The sequence below is a fragment of the Paramormyrops kingsleyae genome, chromosome 10, assembly GCF_048594095.1.
Source record: "Paramormyrops kingsleyae isolate MSU_618 chromosome 10, PKINGS_0.4, whole genome shotgun sequence".
NCBI lineage: Eukaryota > Metazoa > Chordata > Actinopteri > Osteoglossiformes > Mormyridae > Paramormyrops > Paramormyrops kingsleyae.
The window spans coordinates 3,896,570-3,924,362 of NC_132806.1; the positions used below are offsets into that span (position 1 = coordinate 3,896,570).

The 27,793-nt window shown below is 40.5% G+C and overlaps 1 protein-coding gene and 1 long non-coding RNA gene across 7 annotated transcripts in view; one reads left to right on the forward strand and one right to left on the reverse strand.

Moving 5' to 3' along the window:
* LOC111851984 (MORC family CW-type zinc finger protein 4) overlaps nucleotides 1–16,481 on the reverse strand; it is a 28,258-nt gene extending 11,777 nt beyond the window's left edge. Inside the window, exons 1-9 of one of the 5 annotated variants that reach the window (XM_072717173.1) lie at nucleotides 16,237–16,481; nucleotides 16,070–16,142; nucleotides 7,529–7,661; nucleotides 3,149–3,367; nucleotides 2,677–2,823; nucleotides 2,297–2,456; nucleotides 1,528–1,656; nucleotides 217–336; nucleotides 15–118 (exon numbers count right to left, since the gene is read on the reverse strand). In XM_072717173.1, coding sequence (XP_072573274.1) covers nucleotides 15–118; nucleotides 217–336; nucleotides 1,528–1,656; nucleotides 2,297–2,456; nucleotides 2,677–2,823; nucleotides 3,149–3,367; nucleotides 7,529–7,661; nucleotides 16,070–16,142; nucleotides 16,237–16,275 — 1,124 coding nt within the window. In that variant the 5' untranslated portion in view covers nucleotides 16,276–16,481. Of the gene's footprint in view, nucleotides 1–14; nucleotides 119–216; nucleotides 337–1,527; nucleotides 1,657–2,296; nucleotides 2,457–2,676; nucleotides 2,824–3,148; nucleotides 3,368–7,528; nucleotides 7,662–8,508; nucleotides 9,720–13,767; nucleotides 15,201–16,069; nucleotides 16,143–16,236 lie in introns of those variants that run through there. The other 4 variants (XM_072717175.1, XM_072717176.1, XM_072717174.1 and 1 more) reach the window with 4 other exon arrangements.
* Nucleotides 15,340–26,714, forward strand: LOC111851981 (uncharacterized). 2 transcript variants are annotated; one of them, XR_011993485.1, is made up of 4 exons: nucleotides 15,340–15,837; nucleotides 16,024–16,101; nucleotides 17,355–17,387; nucleotides 26,365–26,714. It is a non-coding gene; the product is annotated as an uncharacterized lncRNA (long non-coding RNA). The 2 variants fall into 2 exon arrangements; XR_011993486.1 differs by lacking the exon at nucleotides 26,365–26,714 and adding an exon at nucleotides 19,325–19,616.
* The last annotated feature ends 1,079 nt before the right edge of the window (nucleotides 26,715–27,793 follow it).

Below are 27,793 nucleotides of genomic sequence, written 5' to 3' on the forward strand. Positions count from 1 at the left end.
AATAAATCTGGTACCTATACTCCTTGGTATACTCAAAGTCTTGCTTATTATGTGCTGGCTTCAGAAAGTTGCACTCAATGATTCCAACAACACCAACTCCTGATCTTTGACCAGATGACTGCAAAAAAAAGAGAAATTAATGTGTAATGTTCTCTATTGCTAGTTTCATTTTAGACCTCCAAATAAACACAAATTGTAAATTAAGCTCATACGTACCTTGACTTGGCAACCCACTTTCTCATAAGATTTAATGAGACGATTCTTGTGATACATCAAAATCCCAAAGTGTTCCTTATTCTTGTAGTTAAAACCAAAGGTTATTTTAACCTTCTTGTTCTGAATGATTATGTTAAGAGAAACCAGTATTATTGAGCCAAACCCATGTGGAAATTTTTTATGGAGGCCTCTGTGGAAATTATAACATGATAATCAAGTTAAAAACACAACCAAAACACACAAATTCCGTGCAACAAAATTAGATCTTTTAAAGATTTAAAACCGGGTGTTTCATTGTCCAGCCCCTGTTTATTCTGCAAGGTGACATTTCTGAGTACAGAATTTCTGCTCCAACACACAAGTTCTTTAGAAAGCTGGTCTGACTATAGTGAAAGGCATGGATATAAAACCCAAAATCAGCAGCACAGGAAACTTCCACCATCTAACTGCTGTTATCCTGTTTATATATTTACTGCACTGAATTCAAGTCATAAACACCTAAAATATAAACTAACTAGATTCCAAACATGCAGAAACAGTTCAGTTTTTTGAGAAAGCTGCTTTACTATAATGTTAATTACTGAAAGAATTCTTCATGTGGTCTCTAAAGTACAATTTCACTTGTTGTGTATGTTGATAGACCTTCAGGTTATTTCCTTTACATTCTCCTATTAGCCAGTCATTCATATCTTTAGATTTCCCTAGCAATGAGTTTTTGTCATATTATGTTTACAGCATAGGACTTTTATAAAGCACAGCAAGTTGAACTTGCAGCATGTCTCTCCACATCCAACTCTCTCCCTCAATCCCACTCATCAGAACATTAATTGAACCATTTGGGTTACTAATTGCCCACAGATGCGTATAATTAAATGGTATGTATCTTGAAGTTTCATCCCTCTTCTGGGTTACAGTCTGATAATTTTATTTGATTCCTGATTCTCTTGTTTATGACCATTTGGCTTGAGTCTTTGTTTCACAATTCTGGATTGTCCTCATTGACCTGTTTACTCATGATCTACCTTTGCCTAACCCTTGACTTTGATTTTGGTCTGTGGAAACAAACACTGCAACTGGATCCCCACTTGTGAGTTTCTTGTCTCCTTGACCATATGTTTCATTTTATCAAAATAACCAAGAAACGAAGCCTGATCTACAACCTGTCGATGTATACAGTTACGGCTAGACCTTGTATTTCATTTATCACCATTATCAGGATCACCATAAATTGCCATTTATTTGTACAAAATCATAAACTTATAATAAACAGCCCAAGAAAATAGACACAGATTGTTAGTTTTTAAAGGATACATTGAAAGTAGGCTTGTAAACATCATTTTCAATACTGGACAGGCTCTTGGAAACTAGCTTGGTTAGGACTTTTTTCTGGCGTAAGATGATTTGTGCCCGTGGCTTTAGGTACAGGATACTGAGATAAGCCTGAACAGGATGCAAAATGTGCACAGGAAGACATAAATCATCACACAGGAGTACATTTCACATGCACATACACACATTCATTCATCAGTCTACCTTACTTTAAACCCAGAAAATCAGAATTAATTCTTGATGTGATCTGTAAAGACATTTCTGAGTTATATTACATTAAACAAGTGTTGTGAACATACACTGTACAAATGAGGGAAAAAACAATTTCCATTGCTGAAATCATAAACCTGAATTTTTTTACAAGAATTTTTAAAATTAGACTCCCCTAACTACTACATGAAAAAACAAGGCCTTTAACCACAACTGCTCTATGGCCGCTGCGTGCCCCAAAAACTGTGTAGAACATGTGAAAACCAAAGAACTTCTATGTACTTTATGTATGGCAAATAAAGTATATCATACCTTATCGTCTTGTTCATTCAAAATCCAGGCTGACATACAAATGATACTTTTAATGCACAGGTACTAAATAGTGTTTCCCTTTCTCACTGCTGGATAAACCCCAAAAATATTGATTCTATACAAAAATACTTTATATATGGCAATTATTTTTATGCTATATTTAAACACCATATTTATTCCACATCACATACACTGGCAATAGGTTCAATCTGTTCCTTTTGTTACTGACCCTCAGAGAATAGTCCATTTCTGGTGTGGTCTGATCTGTCCTTTGAGGGCCAAAACATCTCTTCCTTCCACCTGCTCCCATGTCCTCAGGACGGATTGGTGGCATTCGAATATCATATTTATCTGTGTTAAAATCCAGCTCTGGGTTCCCATCCTTGTTCCTGTGCAAAGGCAACAGCTACATCTTGGGGAATGATGTCTTGCAAGAAACTAAACCTATTCAGTGTTTTTAAAATGCTATTACTACAATTAAACCATAATCTCCAAGTTTCTCTCTGTGGGCCAAGGTTCTGTACTTCATGCACAATAACTGCATTCTGGGCCTCTGTCACACTCAGGAAAGCATAACACAGTAATGGAGAAAGACAGGGTTCTGCGCACCTGCGAATATTCCAGATCAGGATCTTGGTACCCTTCTTACTCGGGATGGTTTCCAGCTGCTCTAAGAGTTCTTCCTGTGAGCTAAACAGGGAGTGTGTCAGGATAGCCTGCAGACTTGCTTCTGAGTCCTCTGTTACCACAAGTTTTTGTGCAGGCAGTTAAGGAAAACACTGACAACAGTTCAGTAAAAGTGATATTTCACTTTCATGTTGGGTCTACTTAAGGAGGCAATTATGTTGTGACAAAACTTTCATCAATTTATGGCAAGGTTATCGATTACTTTTTTAATGATGTACAGGTAAAGGAAGTACATCTTCAGACAAATATGTACAAGTTCTTAACATTAGGAGAATGTTCATAACAATAGGAGAATTACTATTGTGTTAATATACAGTAGCACCACCAAATGCACACAACAACTATTCACCCTGTTCTCCACTGAAAGAGAAAGAGATTTGACTTAAAGAGGATATTCGTCTGCTGGTTGAAGGGCACGATGGGCACGACTACAGCCTGGGCATTAACAGCCTCCAGGTAGCTCTGGGAGAGCATTCCCACAGAGATGCAGCCTCCATTTTTGGTGAAGATCAATGCATCCTTTCCCAAACGCATTGAGCCGGATTTGAAACCATTGCCATACACACCAATAGGTTGACTGGCCTTGCTGTTGCCCTTGTCTGTGAAACCAAAACTGTTAAAGAAAAGTTAAATGCATGAACATGTTATATGAAAAACAAATAGAATGCACTTATATTGGTTCATGAGAAGTTTGTATTAATGATGAAAAGCAAACTGGGATTAAAAACCAGTCCGGGACTATGGGATCTCTCACAATAAATTTAGCTTACTGGAGGGGGTCCCATGACAACTTTTGCTGGTCCACACATCCATTGGCTTACTGGGAAAATCCCCAGACAGGAAAACATACTCACATATTAGTACATGCTAGTATTTCTGTAAATAGTACATTGGCCACTTCATGCATTGGCCTGATTTTTGAATCTCTTTTTAATAAACATGTGGAAACTGCAAAAATGTTCTTAATGTAGCATTTTTATGGTAAATAAATTTAAAACAGTTCCATAACTGTAATGTTGCTCTCATTTCTTATTGGCATGTATTGATCTACAATCTAAACAGCATATATCGAAATCCAATCCAATATCTGCCTTTAAAAATGTTTGGAAGGCTAGTTGTAGGTGTGCACTAAATTGAAAAATGTTAATATTGCTCGTTTTCTCTGCAGATTCTGAGTGATCCATACCTGAGTGATATCTCAGAAAATTTTTTAGGTGGTTACAACGTCCGTTTTTTTTTTGGGGGGTGGGTTTCCCCTCATTTAACACACCTGATTCAACTCCTTGCAATTCCTTGTGCTAATTACCACACACCACTTGAGCTCTGGTGGAAGGGAAAGAGCTAAGCTACACAGGGCTCTGGAACTCCAGGACTGCAGTTTGACACCCTTGGTATTGTTGGTGCAGCTGTTTGACTGATTATAGGCACCTGTGCTTTTGCCTGACTAATCAGGTGAGCAAGTATACACACCTTCCTCGATTAATTTGTATTATACCCTGAAGAAGACACAAGCCGCTAGGTGTGGACATTTTTAACAGTCACAGGACACATCACTATAATGGACATTTTAACTGAAGGAGTGCCTTAGTATGGAGAGTTTTTCTCTTGTGTTTTATGGAATCAGCCTTTAAAATATAAATGATCCTGTCACACTGTACATCCATCTATCCATCCATTTTCTGAAACCGCTTATCTTATTCAGGGTTGCAGGGGGTCCAGAGCCTATACCAGAGGCTACAGGCGCAAGGCAGGGAACAACCCAGGATGGGGCACTAACCCACTGCAGGGTGTCACACTGTACATGCAAACATAAATCCGTATTCAAATTTAAAGTCCTGTAGTAGGATGAAGCTATGGGGCTGCTTTTATGGAGCCTTTTTGAAAGCCCATTTTTTAAAGAATTAAAGGATTTTTGTAAAAAATCAAATAAATACTGTCACTTAACTACAGGGACAGAAGGCGGCAAAGAGAACAAAGTGCGCAACACCTTGGATGGAATGCCAGGCATTGCAGGGCACACACCCACCCACCTATACACAATCACTCACTATGTGCAATTTAGAGATGCCAATTAATAGTGGGTCTCACTGAGGGTGAAATCCAAAAGAAAAAGGCACTGATGGTAAGTGGAGAACATGCAAACTCTGCAGACAGATGGGTGGGATTCGAATAACCCAACCTCGGAAAGCTGAGTAGACATTGCTATTCTCTGAAAAATATAGTTTTATATATCACTCACAATCGCATGCTTTGCTGACTGCCAGTGTTTTTTTTTTTAGTAGACTACATAATTTCATTCTCAGATTCACACAGAATGATATGCATTTTATATCAGTGATCTCTCATCGTATAATTAATAATCTTCTGTCCATTATAGTTCTGTTCTCTTCATGGTTTAATGATGATATGCTCTAACCCTCTTCCTTTCCTTCCTCTTTTTGTGCTGAGCATACGTAGGAACACCCTAAATTCACACATATTCAAACGATGTAGAAATTTAACATTAGTATTAATACAATTAGTTTTAAATCTAATGTCAGATAATGGCTTTTGAGAGAATCTGTATGACTGATCTCTTAATATAAAAACAAAACAATGCAAGCACATTGTACCGTCTCTCTCTCTCATTCTGTCTGTGTCACACACCCACACCCAAATACGCTAATATAGGATATGAGTCCTAACTGTAGCACAACTTATAATCACAAGAAAGCTGATAATAAAAAAGTTTTCAGGCCTGTTTTATCTTAAATAATTGGTTCTACTACCACATAAACCTACACACACCATACAATTAGGTCAAAGAATACACTGAAAAATTATATTTTACGATAAGACAAACACGTGACAGCATGTTTGTGAGCATGTGTGTGGTAGTAAAGATCACATGATAGTGACTGCACTCTTTGTGGTTTTGGTTGCAGCAGTGGGGAGGGGGTGTGGTTAGCACTCTGACATATTAGTCAGACGGTTTTAACTGCTTTTTTTCAGTTTTTGACTGAATGCATTCCTATTTACAACAACTCGACACCACTCAGTTGTACTTAGGCTGGGTTGCATCAACATGGATTAAATTTATCCTAGTTTAGCCTTATTCTATGGTTAGTAAATCTAGGTTTAAATTGGTGTTTAATTAATCAGAGAGAGATGCACATATTAATTTTAACCCTGGATAAGTTTACCAATTTAAACTAGGATTAAAATAGGTTCAGTGTCCACCATGGATTCCTTTGTAAACAAATTCACAATGCATCCTAGGCTAAATAAAAATAGCCCTAAATAAAGTTAACGCAAATATCTCATGAATTTTTTAAAAATAGATGCCGCTACTTTTACCACACTTTTGCTTGAGTTATGCTGATTTACTTCAATTTTTTCCACACACCTAGGACATTAATCGAGCAGTAATCCCTTCAGTTACGAAAAAGTTCCACATTCTCATCACCTGGCTTTGTAATCAAAATAAGCATGGGAGACAGAGAAAATTTGTAGGTTAAATTTCATATGAAACTATACACCAAAAAGTCGTTCTGTTAGTTATTGGGGGAATCGATCACGATCAAAATGGAACACAGCCTGTTATTTCTATTTTACTTGCAAGACCTGCGCCATGTTCAAGATTCTTATTAAATTTGCCAGCAGATCGATCTTTCAACTTCCGCAGAATAAAAAATGGTGTAACGTTATCCCGCTAATAAGCGCTGGCAAGTTTCACTGCCAGCACTGACGACATTAGACAAAAGTATATTGGTTAGTGATTGAATTTTCCATATTAATTAGTTAAAAATGTATTAATTGATGCATTAAATGTAACTGGGGTACAAAAATAATTGCATCTGCTCAGTTTTTGTTCTGCTACATCTCCTCTGCACTTCTGATAACTTCCATGTTAATGCTGGTGTTTGTAGTCAACCAAAGTTGTGGCAGTGTGAAAGTGCCTATTTCCACAGAATCTGCTCTTGTGAACTCCAGAAAGATCCCCGTCCAACATCTGATAACTCCCTGTAGCATAAAAATGCAAAACTACTACTAGGAACTGGAGAACTGGAGATACAGTTCATCTCACTAACATGCATGCTAGCTGGTCTAACCTTCCCACTGGGGTATATGACACACTCTTTTGTAAATTGGTACTGCTGGGAAAACTCACTGTTGCTTTAAAAAATTCAATTTCACCTGTCTCGAATTTTCCTATATAGGACTCTTTCCTCTGATCCCATCTAGCAAAGATAGGTACAAAATATAGCCATGTGGTCAATAAACCTGAAACAGACCTAACATAAATATGGTTTAAATATGACTGCTAATCGAGCTTTATACTACGTTTAAATTCACTGGTGCAACAGACTTGAACAGAAAGTGAAAATTAAATTGAGATTACCAAAGGTTTATATTTAACCAGGATTAACTGTAAACTAAATATAAATTATGTTTAAAGTTTAGTGCAACAGACTTAGTAGATAAATCTTGATCTAATCCAGTTCAGTTAATCCAGTAAAATTAATCCATGTTGGTGCAGCCCAGCCTTAGTGTCCTACACACTATGTAAATATATGTTCACAATGTCATTAAAAAGCAAAAATACTTTAACTGAAAGCATCAATTGTTCAAAAGTATGTTTATGTGTAGATTTACTGAGCAGCCTGTAGTTGCAACTTTGTGAAGCAGTCTATCCCAGCTGTGCAGATTCCACTGTCTGAAACAGTACAAGCACAGCACAATCACCACACTGTCACAAGTTTTTGCAGCAGAACATGGGTTTGTATAGTCTTACCTCAGCATCTTGTGCAGTTTACTTGGAGTCATCCCATTCCCATTGTCTATAAAGGTCAAACATAGCTGCTCTTTTACAACAACAACGTCGATCCATATCTGCTTTGCTGTAACACCTGGGTCAGATGCATTGTCTAATGGTAACAGAAAAGGTTCAGTCAAGTCATATGGTCAATTCATGACCATAAATCAAATAACACTCAGTAACCAGGGTGGGTACTGGCACAGATGTGGCGATTCGATTTGATTCCAATTCACAAGCTAACGATTCAGTTTAATCTTATTCAACATCAATCTGCAAGGAATGAGATGTGAAATACTATATAGCTGCTGTCCATATTTGGAGAGATGTTTCTAATGCTGTACAGTAAATGGAACACAAATTTTCAAATGCAGAGTCACTGGACGCAAATTGTGAAAACCGCTTAAGAAAGAACAAAGGCTTGTATACCAAAATCTTTAAAAAAAAATTACTTCTGACTTAAAAGAATAGCTGAAAATAAGTCTAAAACTCACATGCCACGATTGAGAAGGAGGTTAACTTAAAGATATGTGCTAAAACATAAACTAGAATCTGTATATTTGAGTAATATGCAGGTATCGTTTAGGCCTGATAATTGGCCCTGACCACAGAATTTGATTTGATTTCAATTCACAAGTGCCTAGCTGGATTCCATTTTGACCCCATTCAATCTACGTTTAAGACACCTTCACTAATCTGTGGCACAAAGAACAATAGGCACATCACTGTAGCGTTAACATTGCAAAAAGCCATGTAATTATTTAAATATTTTGTGGTTCACTGCATGATGAACATAAGTAGGCCTATATACAGTAATTATATATTACTATAATAATGAAACAATAATATGCATTAAATTTATCCTTGTAGGCCTACTTACTTGTGAATACACCAAAATATTTTGTCCATACTTTTCCCACTGCAGTTCTTGTACCCAACCAAAAATAAATAAATAATACCTGCAGACTGTGTTGCTTTCTTTTGCTTCAGTGTTACCCACAACATTTGAAAAAAACAATTAACAATATTCTCATATGGAGGGAAATCCCGGACATTTTTCAAAACGGAGTTGCAAATTGCATTTGCAATTGCGTTTTCCATATGTGGACGCATAAAGTGTGACATAATTCAAATGCAATTCCAAATTGCATTACCGTTTGCTTTTTCGCTTTCGCGAACGAACACTCATACACTGACTGCCAAATTTCAAATGAAAAAGCAAAGTCCATTTACAGTTGCATTTCCCATGTCTTACAGGTTATGAGCCTGCCATATTTAAATATCAAAATCAATTAGAACGTCTGTTTTTTCACTTTCTCTACGTCGCGTATGTAGCCTGCCAAAACTCAAACGCAATCGCAATTCATTTTGCATTTGAATTTCCGACGCATTACACGGAAACCTGTCAATCAGCGTCAGTGGTGGGTCTATACTGTGGGGCGTGATTGTATGGGGAGTGACGTCACTCGCAGTCGACGACCAAGTGGGGGAAATGTGAGCAATGGACTCTGGAGGTGATCGGTGAAATTGTGGAGGAACTTATGATGCTAGCGCAGCAAGTTGACGATAGTTCATACTCTGCAGATTTTCTGTTTGCTCAGAAGTCATTTAGTTTTGGACAGGTTAAATGAGTTTGTCGCCGTGACGAACAACAACATCAGTAATGTTGTCTTCGCCAATCTGAGTGAAGTGGCTGGCAGGCTTTTTGTAAGGGACAGAACAACTAAAGGACCAGGACGTCCTTTTATAGACATACCACTAGAGATGATTAAGTACTACGTTGTGTGTGGTTACTCATGTGTCCAGCTTGCGCGCCTGATTGGAGTATCTGAGCAAACCATCCGTAGAAGACTGTAACAGCATGGATTAAGGTACATACAGTTTTCATAAATGCATTTGGAATATATGACACTTTATATATAACAAATATAAATACATACAATATAAAGCATACATATGGCAACTACATTTGGCGCTCCAGGCCAAAAGACTTATCCAAGGTTTTATTAGGGGAAAAAACATGCCTATTGCCATGGTAACCACAACCTTCTGCAAAAATCATATTTTAAGGTATTTGTGTGGTTATACAAATGGTGATCAGTACACCAAAAAACATAGGACGTCCTGGTCTTTTAGTAAATGGTAATGCAAAATTTGCAACTGCATTTGAATTATGTCACACTTTATGTGTCCACATATGGAAAACGCAATTGCAAATGCAATTTGCAACTCCTTTTGAAAAATGTCCGGGATTTCACTCCATATTCTCATAATCCAATATCAGTTTTCTCCTTACATCGCAATATTTTGCTTTTATGTAATGTTAATTTGTACCACCGTAAGCAGTGTACTGAAAATAACTGGTGTGAGAATAAAGCCCTACTTGACTTGCTTACATTCATGTGGTCTGAGAACTCCTTTACCATGACTGACAATTGCAACCCTCCTATAGGTGCGAGAGAAAGGCTGTGTTCAAAATTTCCACTTTTTCACTCACTCACTATGTGCGTAGAATTATTAGGGAAGTACTATTCCTGGAGCTAATTTTTAGCAAAAGTTGAGTAGACTTATAAAAGCGAATTCAGAAGTGTTCTTTTGCTCCAGGTAAATTTATTTATAGAGAAAATGTTAAATTAGTCTGTCACAAAAAAGACTTGATTATCAGTGTGCACAATTATTAGGCAATTAGAAACTAAGTGGATTTCTTTCTTCACCTTCATCAGAAATAATACCAAAGATAGTTTTATAAAGTCTATACAAGGAACAACAAACTATCAGCTGTTCTATACAGTCCACTTTACCAAGTTTAATGTCCTGTATAGCCACCTTTCTTCTCAATAACCATCATGAGCCTGTGGTCCATTGAAACAGTCAAGTTTTGGATTTTATCACATCCTATATTAGTTGAGGTAGATGGGACCACCTCTCAGATGCTGCTGAAAAGTGTGCTTCTCGCAATCTTGGTAAGTCTCACACTTCAGTAAGATAGGGGTTAAGTTAGGCGATGAAAGGGGCCAGGTCATTATTTAGTTACCTTTCAAGATTTTCTTGGTCAATCTATGGACTGCTTTGATGCATGGGAAGGGGCATTAGCCTGCATAAATATCATAACCTTTTTGAAAGTTTCTCACTTCTTCTTGTACTAGTGTTTGAAGAAGGCATCTTCTAGAAATTGGCAGTAGATCCCACACCATCACTCTTCCACCACCTTGTAGATGTTTGAAGACAGTATCCATCCTCAGGCCCATCTACCTGGTCCATCAAGAGTCACTCTCATCACATCTGTCTACAAGAAAATCACTCTTGAGATATGTCCATGCCTGTTCTTGACGTTTTAGCCTATGTTCCTTATTATGTTGAGGTGGTGTTTCATCCTTTGTGACTTTAGCAGTGCCATGTATCACACTACATCTAGGATTTCCGGAGATTCCGTTCAGATTGCAGTTTTGGAAAACTGATTCTAAACAGTTTCTGAAAGTATCCCCTTTAATTTGACATATCTTTGGCAGTTAATTTGTCGTCGTCACAATACACACTTCATCCATCTTCTTTTGATTGTTGGTTGGTTTCGACTGATTTGCACCCCTCGGACTGGCATTTTACTGTTTTGTTTTTTCCACTCTCCGGCATATTTTAATAGTAATAATAATTTGCTTAATAATTCTTTAATAATTCTGCACATGGAAGTATCTACTGTTTCCTGTTTTACTCCACACAGAAAGTACTCAGACCTCATACTGATCAGGCTGTATTTTTAAACAATCTTTTGTTAATTGAAGATTAATCTGGACTGAAACTATTGGTCGAATGAGATGATACAAACAAAATACACACTTGCCTAAATATTCTGCATGCAGTGTATAGTGCTCACTACATAGTAGGGGTGTAACAATGCATCGAATGTATCGATTCAATGGCAAACGATTCAATGCATCGATGTGACCGCATAAATGTCGATACAAGCGTTATTTTTTTCTCCTCGCCGGTTCCAGTATTGTTTTCATGATCCACTCCGACGGAGGAGGACTGTTTTGTTTTTTACCATGTCATATTCGAAGTGCATTTGCCTCATCTGTCAGTCTACCACTGCTATTCCGAAGAAGGGCAATATGGAGCGGCATTTTCGGACTGTTCATAAAAACTACGACATACGACTTCCCTCCAAAAAGCAAGCTGAGAAAGAGAAAGGTGAAGGAATTAAAATCCCAGTTCAATTAAAAAATAAAAATACTTTAATACTTTAATACTTTGAAATTAATAGTAATAATAATAAATAATAATAATAATAATAATATTAAATAATACTCAATATTTTAATATATAAATATATGTTTTGCATTTTTTATAGTAGGTAGATCATTTTGACTTCGTCATTTATAAGTAGCTTGCAAGCTAGCCTACCTTCAGTGTGTGTGTTTAGTATGGCAGGTGACATAGGACACTACACTCAGAGCACACAATCTCCCGAACATGTTGACCATTCAATTTTTCAAAAAAAAAAACCACTCAAAGAAAATTACTGACATGCTTGTTTCACCGTAGAAGTCAGTCTTGTTAATCTTCCTCATTCTACATGTCTGTCCATGCAGTGTTTTTTATTTTTACCTTATTGCACTTTATTTTGCTTGTTTTATGGGACATACTTGACTACACTAGATTTTGTTTACAGTTCCCAATAAAATATGATAAAATGCTAATTATATTTGCCTTTTTTAATTCATTGAAATGTAAAGGATTGTGTGAAATTTCATCATTTCGACTACTACCCTAGTATCGAACTGAATCGAATTGTATCGTATCGCATCATATCGTGGGAATTTCTGAGGTATCAAAAAAAAATTGAACCGTTGGCTTAATTAAGGAATCGATACTCTATCGTATCGCGAGGAAAGCTCTGATTTACACCCCTATCAGATTGTGGTTGATACATTTCAGACAATACGCAGATGTCATACACTGGATATTTGTAATTGTTATCTGTCGCATAAATAAATGGCAGTACACCCCCTTTTGCATTAAACTATAATGTGCCTTTTTCTTTATTATATATTTTTTGATGATGTTTGAACTTGTTGTTCATTATTATAATAAAAAATACACCAGAACACAGACACCAACATTGTGATTTTCAGATAAATACACATTGTAGTTGACATATGTCTTCACAATGTTGAAATAAAAACCCAAATTTACAACCCAAATCTGTACACACATAACATTATTTACAATATACTTGACTGTACTGTATCCACCTATGCAAGTGGACTACAGCGTTTTATACTAATCGTCAATATACTGTCAAATTCATTAGAATAAACATTGGTTATTAAAGCAGCAGAAGTCCTGGCACTGTTAAAGTGAGCTATTTAAAATGGTTAATGGTCACAGTTCGGACTGAGTAAAGATTCTCAAATATGGTTCCAACCCTCACGTAACAGGCCACAATTCATGATGGTCTAAATATAGTACAGCTTCTGCACACTAAAATTTGGTGTGCCTCACGCTGATTTTATAGTGCACTATGTAGTGAATCAAACTTACAGTGGTGAATTCAAATAGCACTACAAAATGGTCGACTCATTATATAGTGGGCGAGTGGACATTTCAAACACAGCCAAAACAGCACCACCTGTACAGTAAGAGGACCAATACAAATAAAATTCAGCAAAATATTTTCAAAGTCACCGAGATAAGGCATAAATTAACTAGATCGATCTTGGGATTTTATATATCAATACTGAATCGTCAAAACCAGGATCGCTATTAATCATAAATTTTTTCCCAAACCTACTAAAAACTTTTACAATGCTTTGTACTTACATATATTACAAAAAGAAATTTGGCAAATTATAGCCATTTGATTAATAGAATAATTAAAGCAAAGATTTATTAATTTTAGAGAATATTGGAAATTGAATTAAAATTTAATAAAATTCTGCATCATATGTGAAATACAGTTCCACACATTCATGCTGGGGAAGGTTTCAGTGTACAATTTAACTATGGCATCTATCCTTGTACCCTGCCAATGTACCAGCAATGACACATCCCAATACCATTTTCTAGCCATTAGCTAAACGATTGTAATAAAAACCATTTTAAGAAAGATTTTTTAATGATCTACAACGTGGTACGCCAGATGCACAAGGAAGGACCAGAAAACTCTGGTTACTAAGATGTTCCAACCATCACCCACACACAATTGCGAGCTGTTTCACCTTGTTAAAGATCCTGCCCATCCTGCCCATCACCTTTTCAAGTTGCTGCTCTCTGGAAGGCATTTCATGGTAACTGCTTCACAAGACTGAAAAATAGTTTCTTCCCCCTTGCTGTTAAACTGCTGAACACCATCTGATGCTGCCTCCAATGGTGGGTGCACACATGGACAGTCATACACACTCACAAACACACATAACATTGACCCTCTTGTGCAATGTATGCATTCTGGCTGCATCCATTGTTTTACTGGTAATTTAGTTTCTCATTACTGCTTAAAATGCTGTTTATTATTTCAACTTACCTATAGTCATCTGTGATTATTGCACATTATTTGTTGTTGTTTGTGAGTAGTACACATTGTTGTTTGCCTGTCTTAGACTTGTTAACTCAAGGACCGCCATCAAAATGTTTAGTTGGGATTTTTATGTGATTGAATGATTGTTGAATTTACAGAGTTTTAGTGCAAATAATTAGGCCTATAACAATAAGTAAATCGTTTTAGTAGTTTAAATTTTTATTAAAAACATAAATAGGGAGGAACAAGCAAATAAAATCGAATGTTTTAAACCGGCAGAAACTGTAAGCTTTGTCGATTCAAGCTTCTGAAGACATAGGGAAGGATAACTTATAGTTCTAAAGATGTACCACCTCAAAGCGTGGAAAAGAAACCGGGTTTGTCATAAATAAGCTTTAAATATCACGAACGGTGAAAAAGTTAGATTTTATGCAGGTTATTTTTTCTTAGTTGTTTTCTGCAGTAAAATGCGTTTCGTAATGGACGACCGCTTGTTTGACATCCGGTTGTTGTTCCACCTTTAGCCCCCACAACTACTTGAAAACATTTCTGAAAGATTAAATTATAATACAGTACAAATATCCATTCACGCTCGTGCGTTGACCTTATGCGTTTTAAATACCTTTCAAAGTGTTAGCCTATATAAGGCGCCTAAAACGTATAATGACCCGATTGTTAAAATTTTCCCTATTTTCCAGACCAAAGTCAATTTTAGATATATTTCAAATAAAAAACAAAAACAACAATAACTTTTAATTACACGTAGACATCCGACTAAATCCGAATAAATTAGGGCTATGGTCAAAGACAAAAATACAAAATACAAAAATACGTATTTATCAAATATACTTCAAACCACAATTAAACTTTGCTGGAATATACTGACTAGAGAATTAAGCCAAAATATCAATCCCAATGTCAAATGTATACATATAAAATACGATTCATTGAAAATCGGCCGCAACATGCACGTTTGTAAATTGGTGGTTTCATTTTCAGTTGGTTACAAACACAGACAGACTTCATCCTGCGCAGGGAAGATGTACGTGACAGAAGTTTTACCTTTTTACCATTAAAATGTCTGATTTTGCATTTAAAATAAAACGTAGAGAGGCCTTTTTTACCATTTTAATGTCTGTAACTTCGATTACCTGTAACTATAAAAAATATCTAAATACTTCAAAATACTACAGAATGCCATAAATTTACATACTCCTGTGTTTAGACTACTAGATTGCACGTATTTCAAGTGTGTTGAGGATTAAATCTCAGCCGTTCTCCACCTAAAATATTGTTTATGTGTACAAACTTGTTTCAAAATTAATACTCCGCAAAACTGTCATGTTGTGATAAATGGTATGCTTTAAAAGCGGGCTGAAAAAAGGAAGACCTTTTTTTGCTAGTCACGGAGAATTTAAACGTCCGGTTCATTTCTGCTTCAGTGCTGCGAGTGGAAAGGACAAGCGTCATTTCTAGGTTAATTACGTTTCGTTTATTTTATTGAACTGATAGAAACTGAGGCTCTGCGCAATATACGCACAACAATGTCTGCATGCTGAGATACGTGACGCGTAACCCTTCTGCAGGCCTTCACCAATGGTAAAGTACAGAGTGTAACTTTGTTGCAGCCCATTGGACAGTTAATACGGAAAATGAGCGCAAATGTGGTTCAATATCAACTAAAAATGTAACGTAACACAGGAATATTAAAAGTTCCCAAGAATAAACAATTCATTGTTTTTATTAATGGCTAATTTTAAAGTCTCGTTATAAGGTAAAGTGCTGCCGAACTGCTTTATTTGACATCACTTTTGTTCTGCTTCTGTATAGTCGTATATGCACCGTAAAAGTGGCTTTCCCAATATTATAACGTAAATCAGACTAGTAGCAGATGATTATTGACATGCAATAAATACAGGGAGATGCATTCTGTATTTAATTAGCTATATTTTTTGTTTAGAATCACCGAAAGCAAACAGGCGTGGAAAGCGAAATGCTTGTCTTACCTACTAGTTCGGCCACTGCACTGAAAGGCCAGGTATGACTTGTTGAATTGCTGTTCAAGTACGAGGGGCTCATCTAAAACAATTCCCAAAACACGTTGAGGATATGCATGCATTAAACTGATTGAATTGGCCTCCTATTTCACAGTCAAATAAATTGAAATACTTACACAACTCAGACGAATTCCCTGCTCGCTTAGCCTCGCCATGTTTTCAAACCGAATAGGCTACTTCATGAAAAACGCTAGTCGCTTCAGGGGTAAAAACTGTCGCAGCAAGTGACATGCGCGCCACAAGCCAAACTTTTAAAAAAGCTCGTTCCGTTATTTGTCTCTTTATGGTTTAGTTCGTTCATGCTGTGATATATTTTGTAGCTTGGAAAAATGAGTATACGCACACACTGCTGACAGACTTGGGACGCTTGCTTAATTAGGTTAAAAAAATGCAAGTTTATTGGTTTTATTAAAAAAATACTACTTAATTCATTCGTTTACAAAAATATATCACATTAGAAACAATCAGAACTGTTCTCGGTTTAAAAGTTTATTGGCATGTAGTCTCGTGGGATGCTTTTTAATTACTAACACCATTGCAATAACATGAAACACCAAATATTTGTGTTTAGTATCCCTTTGGGAGCCAATGACTACAATTGCAATTAACAGCAAAACTGTCTCAGAAAATGACACTGAATAAAAAGAATATGTGCGGAAGATATGTGCAGGTATGTTAAACATTGTCAATTACAAAACCAATAAATTTGCAGCGTTTTTACATAATTAAGCAAGTCTACCAAAACTTTATGTGACCACTGTGTGTGTATAAAAGCCTAAACTTTCTATCAAACAAGTTAAATAATCTAGAGAGATGTAGTTTTGATTGACTATCCACCCATTTACTGAAACCGCTTGTCCTACTAAGGGTCGCAGGGAGTACCGGAGCCTAACCAGTATGCTCCAGGTGCAAGGGAGGGAATAATCCAGGATGGGGTGCCAACCCATCACAGGGCTTCATTGAATATATAAATCATAATAAACTGAATAGATATACAATATAATGATGACATTTACTAGTATTTTTACATATTTCGATAATTTTTATACTTAACCAAAGTTAGACATTACAACATTTTAATTAAAATTTTAAAGCTTCTGCAATCTAAAAAGTGGAGAATGTATCAGATTTAAAAATTGAATAATAAATGAGCTATTTTAAATATTACTTAGCAAAAATGTTAGTTGTAATTTATCCACACACTAACATGTTTGTTGTTTTATTCTTTCTGAAGATTACATTCAGGACAAGTAGTCTGCAGCTGAAGGTAATCCTCACACAACTGTTGTTTGTAAGGGGTGGGAAACATACTCATTATGGACAAGAGCTTGTGCCTCATTTTTCTGTCCACCACCACTTCTAGGATGTCATGACCAGTCAAAAGCACAGAACTAGCCTTTCTGAACAGCTTGTTTACTCTCTTGGCCTCCCCAGCTTTTATGCTGCTGGAGCAACACACACCAGTGTAGAGAATAGCTGCTGCCACCACAGACTCATATAAAGTCTGTAGAAGTGTCCTGCGTACACTAAAAGAACTTAAGACCTGTTTCTACATCTCTATGCCCTGAACTGTCAATCATGTACATCATACTTATACATGCATCTGGACGTAAGAAGAAGTATGAAGAGAAAATAAGTTTGAGCTTAACAAAACCAAACAATTGCAATCCAAGATAAACAATGTTACAACGCTGACCCCCACCAATCTATGTCAAGCCAGGTTTTCTTACTAAGACCATGGCCCAATCCTAAGGTCCCCACTATGTCCTAAGCCTGAGCCTCTTAGACTTAATTGACATCACCTGGTAAGCAGTGGTGGGCACAGCTAACCAAAAAGATGGCTTAAATAACCACTTATACACTAAGTCCAAAGTTACAGTGAGGGAAATATATTTATTATTTTTATTTACCTTTATTTTACCAGGAAGTCCCATTGAGATATTAAATCTCTTTTACAAGAGAGACCTGGCCAAGGTAGCAGCCATACAAAACATAAACATATACATGACAATAAAACATTAAACCGCAAAACAGAAGAACAATTGTTTTTGCACAGTGGCTTCTCAAGCAAAACATTGACATTCCTCAGTCACTGAACTATTTATGATGATCTTAAAATCCTTTAAAGATATTAGTGTTTGAAATTTAAGAACTTTTTGAAGGTTGTTCCATGACCATGGTGCGTAATATGAAAATGCTGTTTTGCCAAGGTCTGTCAGGACCTGGGGGACATACAAAGGCAACCACTTGGAGGCATGCAAGTGGTAGCTATTGGAGCTGATGCAGAGTAGGGTACTGAGATATTCTGGGAGTTCACCCAGCAAAGCTTTGTAAACAAACATGTACCAATGCCGTTTTCTACGGATGGTTAATGACGTCCAGCCAACTACTCGTATAAAATGCAATGATGAGTGAGGGATTTTGCATTTAAAATAAAACGTAGAGAGGCATGATACATTGAATCTAGGCTCCTTAAAGTGGAGGAGGCCGCATGCATGTACAGCATATCACCATAGTCTATCACAGGTAATAATTATATGACCCCCTGTTGAATTTATAAAGTCAATTATAAAGTCTATAATTTCACTGTAGGGTTTTTTTAACATCACAAGATTATTTGTTGAAAATCTGTCAAGAAGAAATCATTATGTATTTTGTGATTACTGCTCGTCTGATCCTCCTGTGTGCCACACCCCCCTCACTACCTCGTGTGGAATCCCAATGTCACCAGCTGTTTCCAGTCATGTTGATTAGTCCTGTGTCTTTAAGTCTATGTTAAAGTATGTTTCCCCAGTCCGGTCATTGACGTTATGTGGTTGTCTCCCGATCGTGGTTTTCCTTTGATTAAACCTCGCATTCTCCCAACACTTCGAGTCCTGCCTCTGCGTCCCTGGACCGCGCTCCCCAATACGTAACACCTGCTTATAGAGATCATGGTTATAGTGGTTCAAAATTGCTTATATGGATCAAAAAGCATGGGACAGAATCATTCCTATACAAATACTGTTTAAATAATTTGCTTATTGTAATCAAGTAATCTGCTTACAGTGTTCATTTTGGGTCTTTTTATACATGACAACAGCGTTTCCCCTAGGTTTACAGCTTGGGGGGCAGACAGACACTGACAGGATTCATGGTGTTCATGTGTATCTTTTAATGACAGCAGTCAATATAACAATGCAGATATTTTTGTCTGCTTTTCAGGTGGTTGACACGACATATTTTCCAACGCGCACTCCACGGGTGGGAGTGTGCTCACCTGACTGTGCGTGCACGTGTCTGTGCGCATGCATCGAGGCGGAACTCTGCCATGCGCAATACAGAGAGCAGAGGAGAATTATAAACGTGCCACCGTGTAGAGACAGGGGCGGGAGGTGCCGTTGGGAGGCAGGGTGCCCCCCTAATTTAATGGTAGGGGAAACACTGCACAATATACGTAAAAAGATAAACCTACGCATTTTTTTTTTTTACTTTACTTTGATGAGCCTACTTTGCCTTGCGGAAACCCGTCTGCTTCTGTCTAGCTACCTGAGGCTAATGCTGCGTGCACAGAAAATAAGTTGGGAAAAGAAAGTAATTTTTTCTCAAATTGGCATTGGTGAATGAAATCGGCATTGGTGAAGGGACTGCACAATAAGCAACAATAACACAAATCCATGAATGACAGGGAAACACGGGGACGGTAAGGCACACACACGGTGGGTAATTATAGAATGGCTAAGACACTGAAGGATCAGGCAAGAACTAAGTACTACCACAGTTCAAGGCACACAATACAACTGGATACACTGCACAACAAGTAACTACACTTAAAAACACAAACAGGGGCTATATATAAGACATACACGGGGCTATATACACACACTTGCGAGGCGTGCCGGGACATGCAGATACAGTATTATAGCGTATTTTAGGTCTGGACGATTCAGGCTAAAATGTGAATCATGATTTTTATCCATGTGAATTGAGATCACGATTCTCTCAAACTATTTTCCTTCTTTCAGCAAACACATTTATTGCACTAAAGTAAAAAAAATGTGCTTTTGACAGTGACTTTCAACAATAAAAAATGTACTATTAAAGTGTTAGAAGCTATGACTGTATGAGGAAGGTACCGGTAAGGTGGCACCTCTCTGGTGGCGTCGGTAAGAACACTTGGGAAGGTAGATGCAGTTCCAAACTTTACTGCATTCAATTAGGTAGTACAATATTGCACTGGAGTTCACACAGGCTGGCCATTGGCTGTTACAGGTGCAATGACTTAGTTGTAGACAGGGTGTGCATGTGGTCTAAGGAAGGAAATAATATTATATAATAAGAATATGGAGACATGTTCAGCTAAATAACACAAATACAACCACTTTAGGCCTATATGATCTCTAATCGTCAATAATATAACAGTACTACCATCTACTGGTTAACCTCGGTACATACCGAATACATAATAATACTACTACCCTGGCTTAATGTACTGTATTATCCCGTCTCTCCTAAACACTTTGCAGTCTAATGAGAACTGACTAACAAAACAAATTTAACACACAAGATACACAATTACAACAGTGAACGCAGAATACAGAGAATCTGCCTGCAATACACTCGGTAGCTGATCTCCACAAAAGTTACACGCTAACAAGTTAGCAGTTGACCGCACTGCAATATTACAGCACCAAATGTAATCAGTCCAGGACCAGTCATTTACAGTTCATCAGTGACACACAATACTGCACCCCTGAGTATGGTGAGTGACTGGCCAGGATCCCTTGGCACTGGGTAGGATGAACCAGTGCAGCACAATCAGAAAACCACCGCTGAAAACTCAAAGGAGACATTCCTGACGCTGATCCAAGTGCATGCGCATCGGCATCCCATTTACAGAGACGACCTTTCCAACATATAGACAACACTTGAAAGTTTCTTGTAAAAAAAAAATATGGTCTATTACTTCCCTTAAATACTTCCCTTAAAAGTAAATAACTTAAAATCTGTTGAACATAAATAATAGAACTTTAGTAAATTAAAATAATTAAAAAAAAATTATAAACATGTAGCACTTGCATTTTTGGGCACTCAGTCAACTACAGCACTTATAGGTTTTTGGCCAAGAACACTAACTTATCAACATTTTGAGGCTTAAGAGAGGAATGCAGGCATGACACAATGTTCCCTCCTGTGCTGAAAACCCTTTCTGAGGGGGACCTTGTTGCAGTGATACATAGGTATTTCCTGGCCAAGATAGTCTTGGATATTGGCCCTTGTGTTCTTTCTACCAGAAAACAGGGTCATCCTCACTGTCAATGTTTCTTGTGAACATGTATGAGCCTAGTTGTATGTCAATATCACACTCTTTAGAAGAAGCATCAGATGGTGCTACTGCCACATTGCCCTGTGCCAATTTAAAAAAGCTCCCCAAGGTCTTTCTCTTCTTTTCTCCAGAGGACAGTGCAGGCTGGGCAGTGGGACCAGTTGTGGGAAGCGTTTGCTTAAAAAAAGGAAAGATCACAAAAATATCTTAACTATACTTGCAAAGTGAATATATCAGTAGTTTAAAACTAAGGTGGTTTAGCTAAATCCAATTTCCAAATTTTCCAATTTATGCAACTGTAAAAAATGTAGCTGAATGTAAATTATTCTGTGTCATGCCCCGATCGTCCACTCCTCTAGTGTGCCACGCCCCCTCGTTAACCCCATGTGGATTCCCCGTGTTTACCAGCTGTTCCTGATCGTTGTCAATTAGTCCATTGTATTTAGTCCGCGTTTCCGTTTGTTTCCCCAGTCCGGTCATTGTAATGTCGATCTGTGTGTTGCCGTCTCCTTCGTGTGAATCCCTCATTAAACCCCGTATTCCCCTTATCCTACGTCTCCTTGCCTCTGCTTCCCTGTTCAGCGTATGACACTGTGTTACAAAAAAATGTTTCCTGTAAAGATATACTTACAATGGCAATAGTAGTCATCTCATTCTTGAGTCTGGCCTTAACAATGGCTTTGTCGTCCTTGCTGACATAGTCCAGTTTAAACTGGATCCACTGCTGTGGCTATTTCGAGGAAGTCTTGAGTGTTTGGATCACTGTATTTTTCTTTAAGGTAATGCAGGATTTTTGTATTCAATAATCGTGTAAGATCCATGTCATCTTCTTGTACTGCCATCATTGTCTCAAAGAGGCAGAGGACTGGTTTTACTGAGGAAATGCTAACATACTGCTCTCCTGAGAGAGCATCAGTAAAGTCTGCCAGTGGGGTGAATGTTTTGTTGAACATTTCAAGGACTTCAATCTCTTGCCAGGTTGGTATCAGGTGTCTAGCCTTCTGCTCAGAGGAGAGAACATGTACAATAGCAGTTTGCTGTTCAAGGATCCTTTGAACCATAGCTTGTCGGGATCCCCATCTTGTTGGACACAGTTTTAAGCTGGTGCTCAGGTAGGTTGAGGTCCTTTTGGTCAGCAGCAAGCTCCCTCGTCCACTTCCAACTGTGACTGAAGTAGGCCACAAGTTTTTTGCAGAGAGCCATAGCACGGTAAAACACGGTGAATCTTTCATTGCATTCCCTACAAATAAAATTATTCCTTGTTATAAACTCTTCAGTAAATCATTTAACATTCCATACACTTTCTTGCACTGTTAATGCTAAAACAGCAAATATAATATACAATGACGTGAGACAAGCATATTTTTTTTTGGGATAAGCTTGTGTGTGTTAACTTGAAAATATTAAAACATTTCTATATACAATTCAAACAGTAATAATTAAAGGCCACCCATTTAAATTATAGAAACAGTGAAGTTTTCAATGTAATTTAAATTCAAAGGTGTTAAATACAACCATTCAACCTTTTTTTTCTCTTTTTTTTTATTATCTTGCTTAGGTTTGATTAAGACATGTTTATTAATATATAGTAGCTTATGTGTGGGCTGTTATTTATTTTTTCTATGTCATTGTATAATTAAATCTTTACAATCCTTTTTCTGATTTATGTCACAAACCTGCTTGGACCCACAGAGGGATTATTGACAGAGCCTTTATTTAACCGTGCTGATGGAACAGGGACTGGGAGCAGGCAGAGACGTGGTCGTGCAGACAGGAGATCGGGCAGGCCAGGGTCAGGATCCGGATCCATAGTCGGGGTTGCAGGCAAAGGGGTCGATAGCCGGGGGGTCCGTCCGAAGACACAGACAAGGCACACGGGGTACTCACAAGGAGGAAGAGCGAGGGGAGGAAGGGCAGGAGGGAGGTTGAGACAGAGCTTTAATAAGGCAAAGGGTAAGTCGTCACAGGCAATCGTCAGCCCCGCGAAGTGAGGAATGGAGAGAACCACCACCTGGGTAACCGGAGAGGTGTTGAGAGGCAGAGGGGCTTCTCTAGGGGCGCCAATCAGGCAAACAGGTCCAGAGGCGGCGAGCGGTAGTCGTGGTCATAAGACGTGAGCGAGGGTCGAAAGCCGATGGGTCAGTCCAACAGGCACACAAAGGACTTGGGAACAGGCGGGCTGGATGACAGGGGAAGCTGGGCTCAGCAGGACAGGCGGGTCACGGACGGGAGTTGGACTAAGGAGGTAAGGAACAAGAGGTAAGGATCTCACAATAGGTAGACAGGCAAGAAACGGGAGCAAAGGGAAACGGAAGACAGAATAACGCTCAGTAAGGCTTCTCATTAGCGCAATACTTCGCGGTTTGTTTGCGATTGACTCCGTCTTTATATTGAGGAGGTGATCAGTCCCTGATGTCCTGCACCTGTCTGATCCGCCCCCGTGGGTGTGACACCGTAGCATATTTGAATTATACATCGTTCAGTAATTAATTTGTACAGTACTGTAATTTGAAAAGCATTTGAAACTGCTGTGCTGTATTTTTAAAGAGTCAATAAAATTTTGTAAATAGCGACGCTGTCTGCTCTATTACTATATATTCATGTAATAAATATACAAATACCAATTAGATGGTAATTGTCATGATCAGCTCCATCCGCTCCTGATGTGTGCCACGCCCACCTCGTTACCTCGTGTTCAGCCCTGATTGTGATCACCTGTGTCCTGTTATGTCTAGCCCGTCTTTTGTATTTAGTCCTCGTCTGAGTCAGTCTTCCCCAGACTTGTCATTGTATTGTCCGTAGATGTCCATCTGTCGTCCAATAAAACCACGTTTACCTGAAGTCCTGGCTGCAATTCGCCTGCTTTCCGGCTTGCCTGATCCCGAACGTGACAGAATGACAAGTCTCCACGAAAACACAGCGCGGCAGACCAAGCACCAGCAGCTCGGTCTGCTGCAGGAGGCTGTGTACTGGCGCTCCCAACCCGAAGTGCTGGAGGATCCTGTAGCCCTGGAGCTGGCCACCCGGGGCGCGGACCTCCTCACCGAGGAGCGCCCGCCCGGACAGCAGTACCCACTCAAGCGGGTACGCAAATGCCTACGCCGCCTGCATGAGCGTCTCACCCAGCAGAGAGACGAATGCGTTGCCCGGAGCCTGGGCGACGTGTTCGCAACGGCTCCGCCTTCCGCCGCCCACAGAGAGAAGAAGCGGGGAAAGAAGAAGGCTGAAACACTGCAGGAAGAGACCCCGACTCTCTTTCTGGGAGCCTGCTCTCTGCTCCCTGCCTGGGAGTTGGCCAGGGAGCACGAGGGCTCACCGCTCCCCTGGGAAGACTTTGCTGCTACCCGCCTGGCCGGCTTCCACCAAGAGAAGCCGCCTCCGTTAGAGGCTTATTTTCATCGGCCGGAGCGTCTGGGGCACGGCGGCATTCGCGCCGTGAGAGACTCCATTCCCCGGGTCCCTAAAGCCCTTAATGCCATCCTGGCACCTGTTCTGGAGCTACCCGCCATTCCGGACCTGCCTGCTCCGGATCTGCCCGCGGTAACGCCTGCTGCTGCTGCCGCTCTGCCCGCGGCACCTGCTGCTGCCGCCGCTCTGCCCACGGCAACGCCTGCTGCCGCCGCCGCACTGCCCGCGGCACCACCTACTGCTGCCGCCGCACTGCCAGTTCCCCCTGCTGGCCGCGTGATGGCGGCGCTCACTGCAGCGCTCCCTGCTGGCCAGGAGCTGAGGATGCCCGCTGTGGCACTGCCCAAGGTGGCCACGGATGCGCCCCCTGCTGGCCGCGTGATGGTGCCACCCGCCAAGGCGCCCCCTGCTGGCCGCATGAGGGAGGTGCGCGGCGAGGCACCCCCTGCTGGCCGCACGAGGGAGGTGCACGCCGAGGCACCCCCTGCTGAGGTGCCCCCTGCTGGCCAAGTGATGGCGACGCCCGCCGAGGTGCCTGCCAAGGCGCCCCCTGCTGGCCAAGTGATGGCGGCGCCCGCCAAGGCGCCCCCTGCTGGCCACACGCCCGCGGCCCTGCCTGAGGCCGCCTCTCCCGTCCTGCCCGCGGGCGGCCCTGCCTGAGGCTGTCCTTCCCATCCAGCCTGTCCTTCCCGTCCAGCCCGGCTCTCCAGTCGAGCTCGTGGCTCCGGCTGCACCAGAGGCCCTGCCTCTAGTTCCCCGAGCCCTAATGACTCCCTCGCCCCTGCCCCGACAAGGCCGACACCCCCCGGGACCCCGCCTTTCGGTGTCCCGCAAGGGACGGGGACATAGGCGCCGGGCTCGGGTCCCGCCTGCCCTGCCCCCTGGCTCGCCTGTTCGGCCCCTGGCTGTGGCTCGGTGGCTGCCTGCGGGTCCTGCGCCTCAGGGTCAGCGGTCTCCGTCGGGTCCCCCCCTGGATCCTCGGTGCCGGTCCTCGGTCCCGCCTCTGGCTAAGTGTCGGCCGCCTCCGGGCCCCCCTGCTCCGGCTCTGGCTGCGCCTCCTCCTGCCGCGGCTTCCCCCTCCTGCCTGCACCGGTGTTCCCTCCTGCTCCCTCCTTGTCCCCTCCATCACTCCCTCGTCCCGTTCCCTTGGCCCCTGGGTGGTCCCCTCCTGCTCCCTCCTCCCTCTCGCCTGCGGCCCCTCCGGCCTCTGCCTGTCGCCCGCCTGGGTTCCTTCGGGCTCCCCTGGTTCCTCCTCCCTTTCCCTCCGTCCCGCCTGTTTCTGCTCCTCGTCCCTCTGTGTCTCCTCCGTTCCCTTCTGGTCTCTTTGTCCCTCCTGTCTTTGCTCCTCGTCCCTCGGTGTCTCCTGTGTTCACTCCTCGCCCTGTTCCTCCGTTTTCTGTCCCCTCTGTGTCTCCTTTCTCTGTCTGTGTTTCCTGTTCTTTGTCATGTCTTGTCCTTCTTGTCCCTGTTTCTGTTTTGTGTCTCGGTTCTGTTTCCTGTGTCCCGTTGATGTCTTGCTTTTGTCTTTCAGGTCCTGTTCCCTCGTCCCGTCCGTCGCCTCCTCTCAGGTGCGCCCGGTGTGCGCGCCTTTGGGGGGGGGTTCTGTCATGGTCCGCTCCTGATGTGTGCCACGCCCACCTCATTACCTCCTATTCAGCCCTGATTGTGATGACTTGTGTCCTGTTATGTCTAGCCCGTCTTTTGTATTTAATCCTCGTCTGAGTCAGTCTTCCCCAGACTTGTCATTGTATTGTCCGTAGATGTCCGTCTGTCGTCCAATAAAACCACGTTTACCTGAAGTCCTGGCTGCAATTCGCCTGCTTTCCGGCTCGCCTGATCCCGAACGTGACAGTAATCTGCCTGAGACAAAGAAAAAGGAAATAAATTAGTTATTATGATCATCCACTTATAGTGATCAGTTTCACCCAGACAAATGTGATTATAAGCACATTCCACTGAATTAACTGACACCAAGCCAGCATTCACATTTAATGACATTACTTTGTTAAATAGTATTCTTGGGTCACTAACCTGTCTACATCTTCCCTATCACCATGGCAAAGACAAAAGAGCTGTCTGAGGACATCAGATAAGATTGTTGGACTTCATAAAGGGTAAATGGGCTACAAGGCCATACAAAATAACTGTGAATCACCCTTGGTCTGGGGCCCCAAGGAAGAACTTGTCTCGTGCAACATCAGTAATGTTAATAACAGTTTGGTCTAAGCCCAGAAAGACACAGGAGGAGCTTGTTAATGATCTCAAAGCAGCAGGGACCACAGTCATTGGTAACACATTATGCCGCTACAGTTTGAAATCCTGCGGTGCTCGCAAAGTATCCCTGCTCAAGAGGGCCCATGTTCCGGCCCTTCTGAAGTATGCTGGTGAACATCTGAATAATACCAATGAGGCATGGAAGAATGTAATGTGGTTAGATGAAACCAAAATTGACCTGTTTGACATCAACTCCACTCACCATGTTTGGAGGGATAAGAATGCTGACTATAACCCTAGGAACACCACACTTTGTGCCTGTCATAGACAGTAGGACCAGTCAAGCGGTGCTGGAGGATTGGCATGTTTGGGGGCTTTGAAAATCCAATCTGTTGGACTAAAGTTATTACTAGGGGATATATAGCACCTACCCAGTTGGGTATTGTTGGATTCTGTAGAGTCTCCGCAATAAATTTGCGTTGAAATTTTCTGTCTATGATATTCTGTTTGCGAGATACAGAGAAGTCCTATTTCAGAACTGGCCCATGTTGTCATTTTGCCCTCAGTGAAGCTGCTTAGGGACAACAAATATGGTGCTGTTTACCCAGAATTAAGAAGGAGGTTCTCAGCTCTTTATTAGTCTATGGATCTGTCAATCAGAACCTCGAGAATACAATCAGGGGCCTGCCTTATAAAGCAGGATTTCTTGCTTAGCTGGATAACTTGTCAGATTTAAGGTAGTCTAG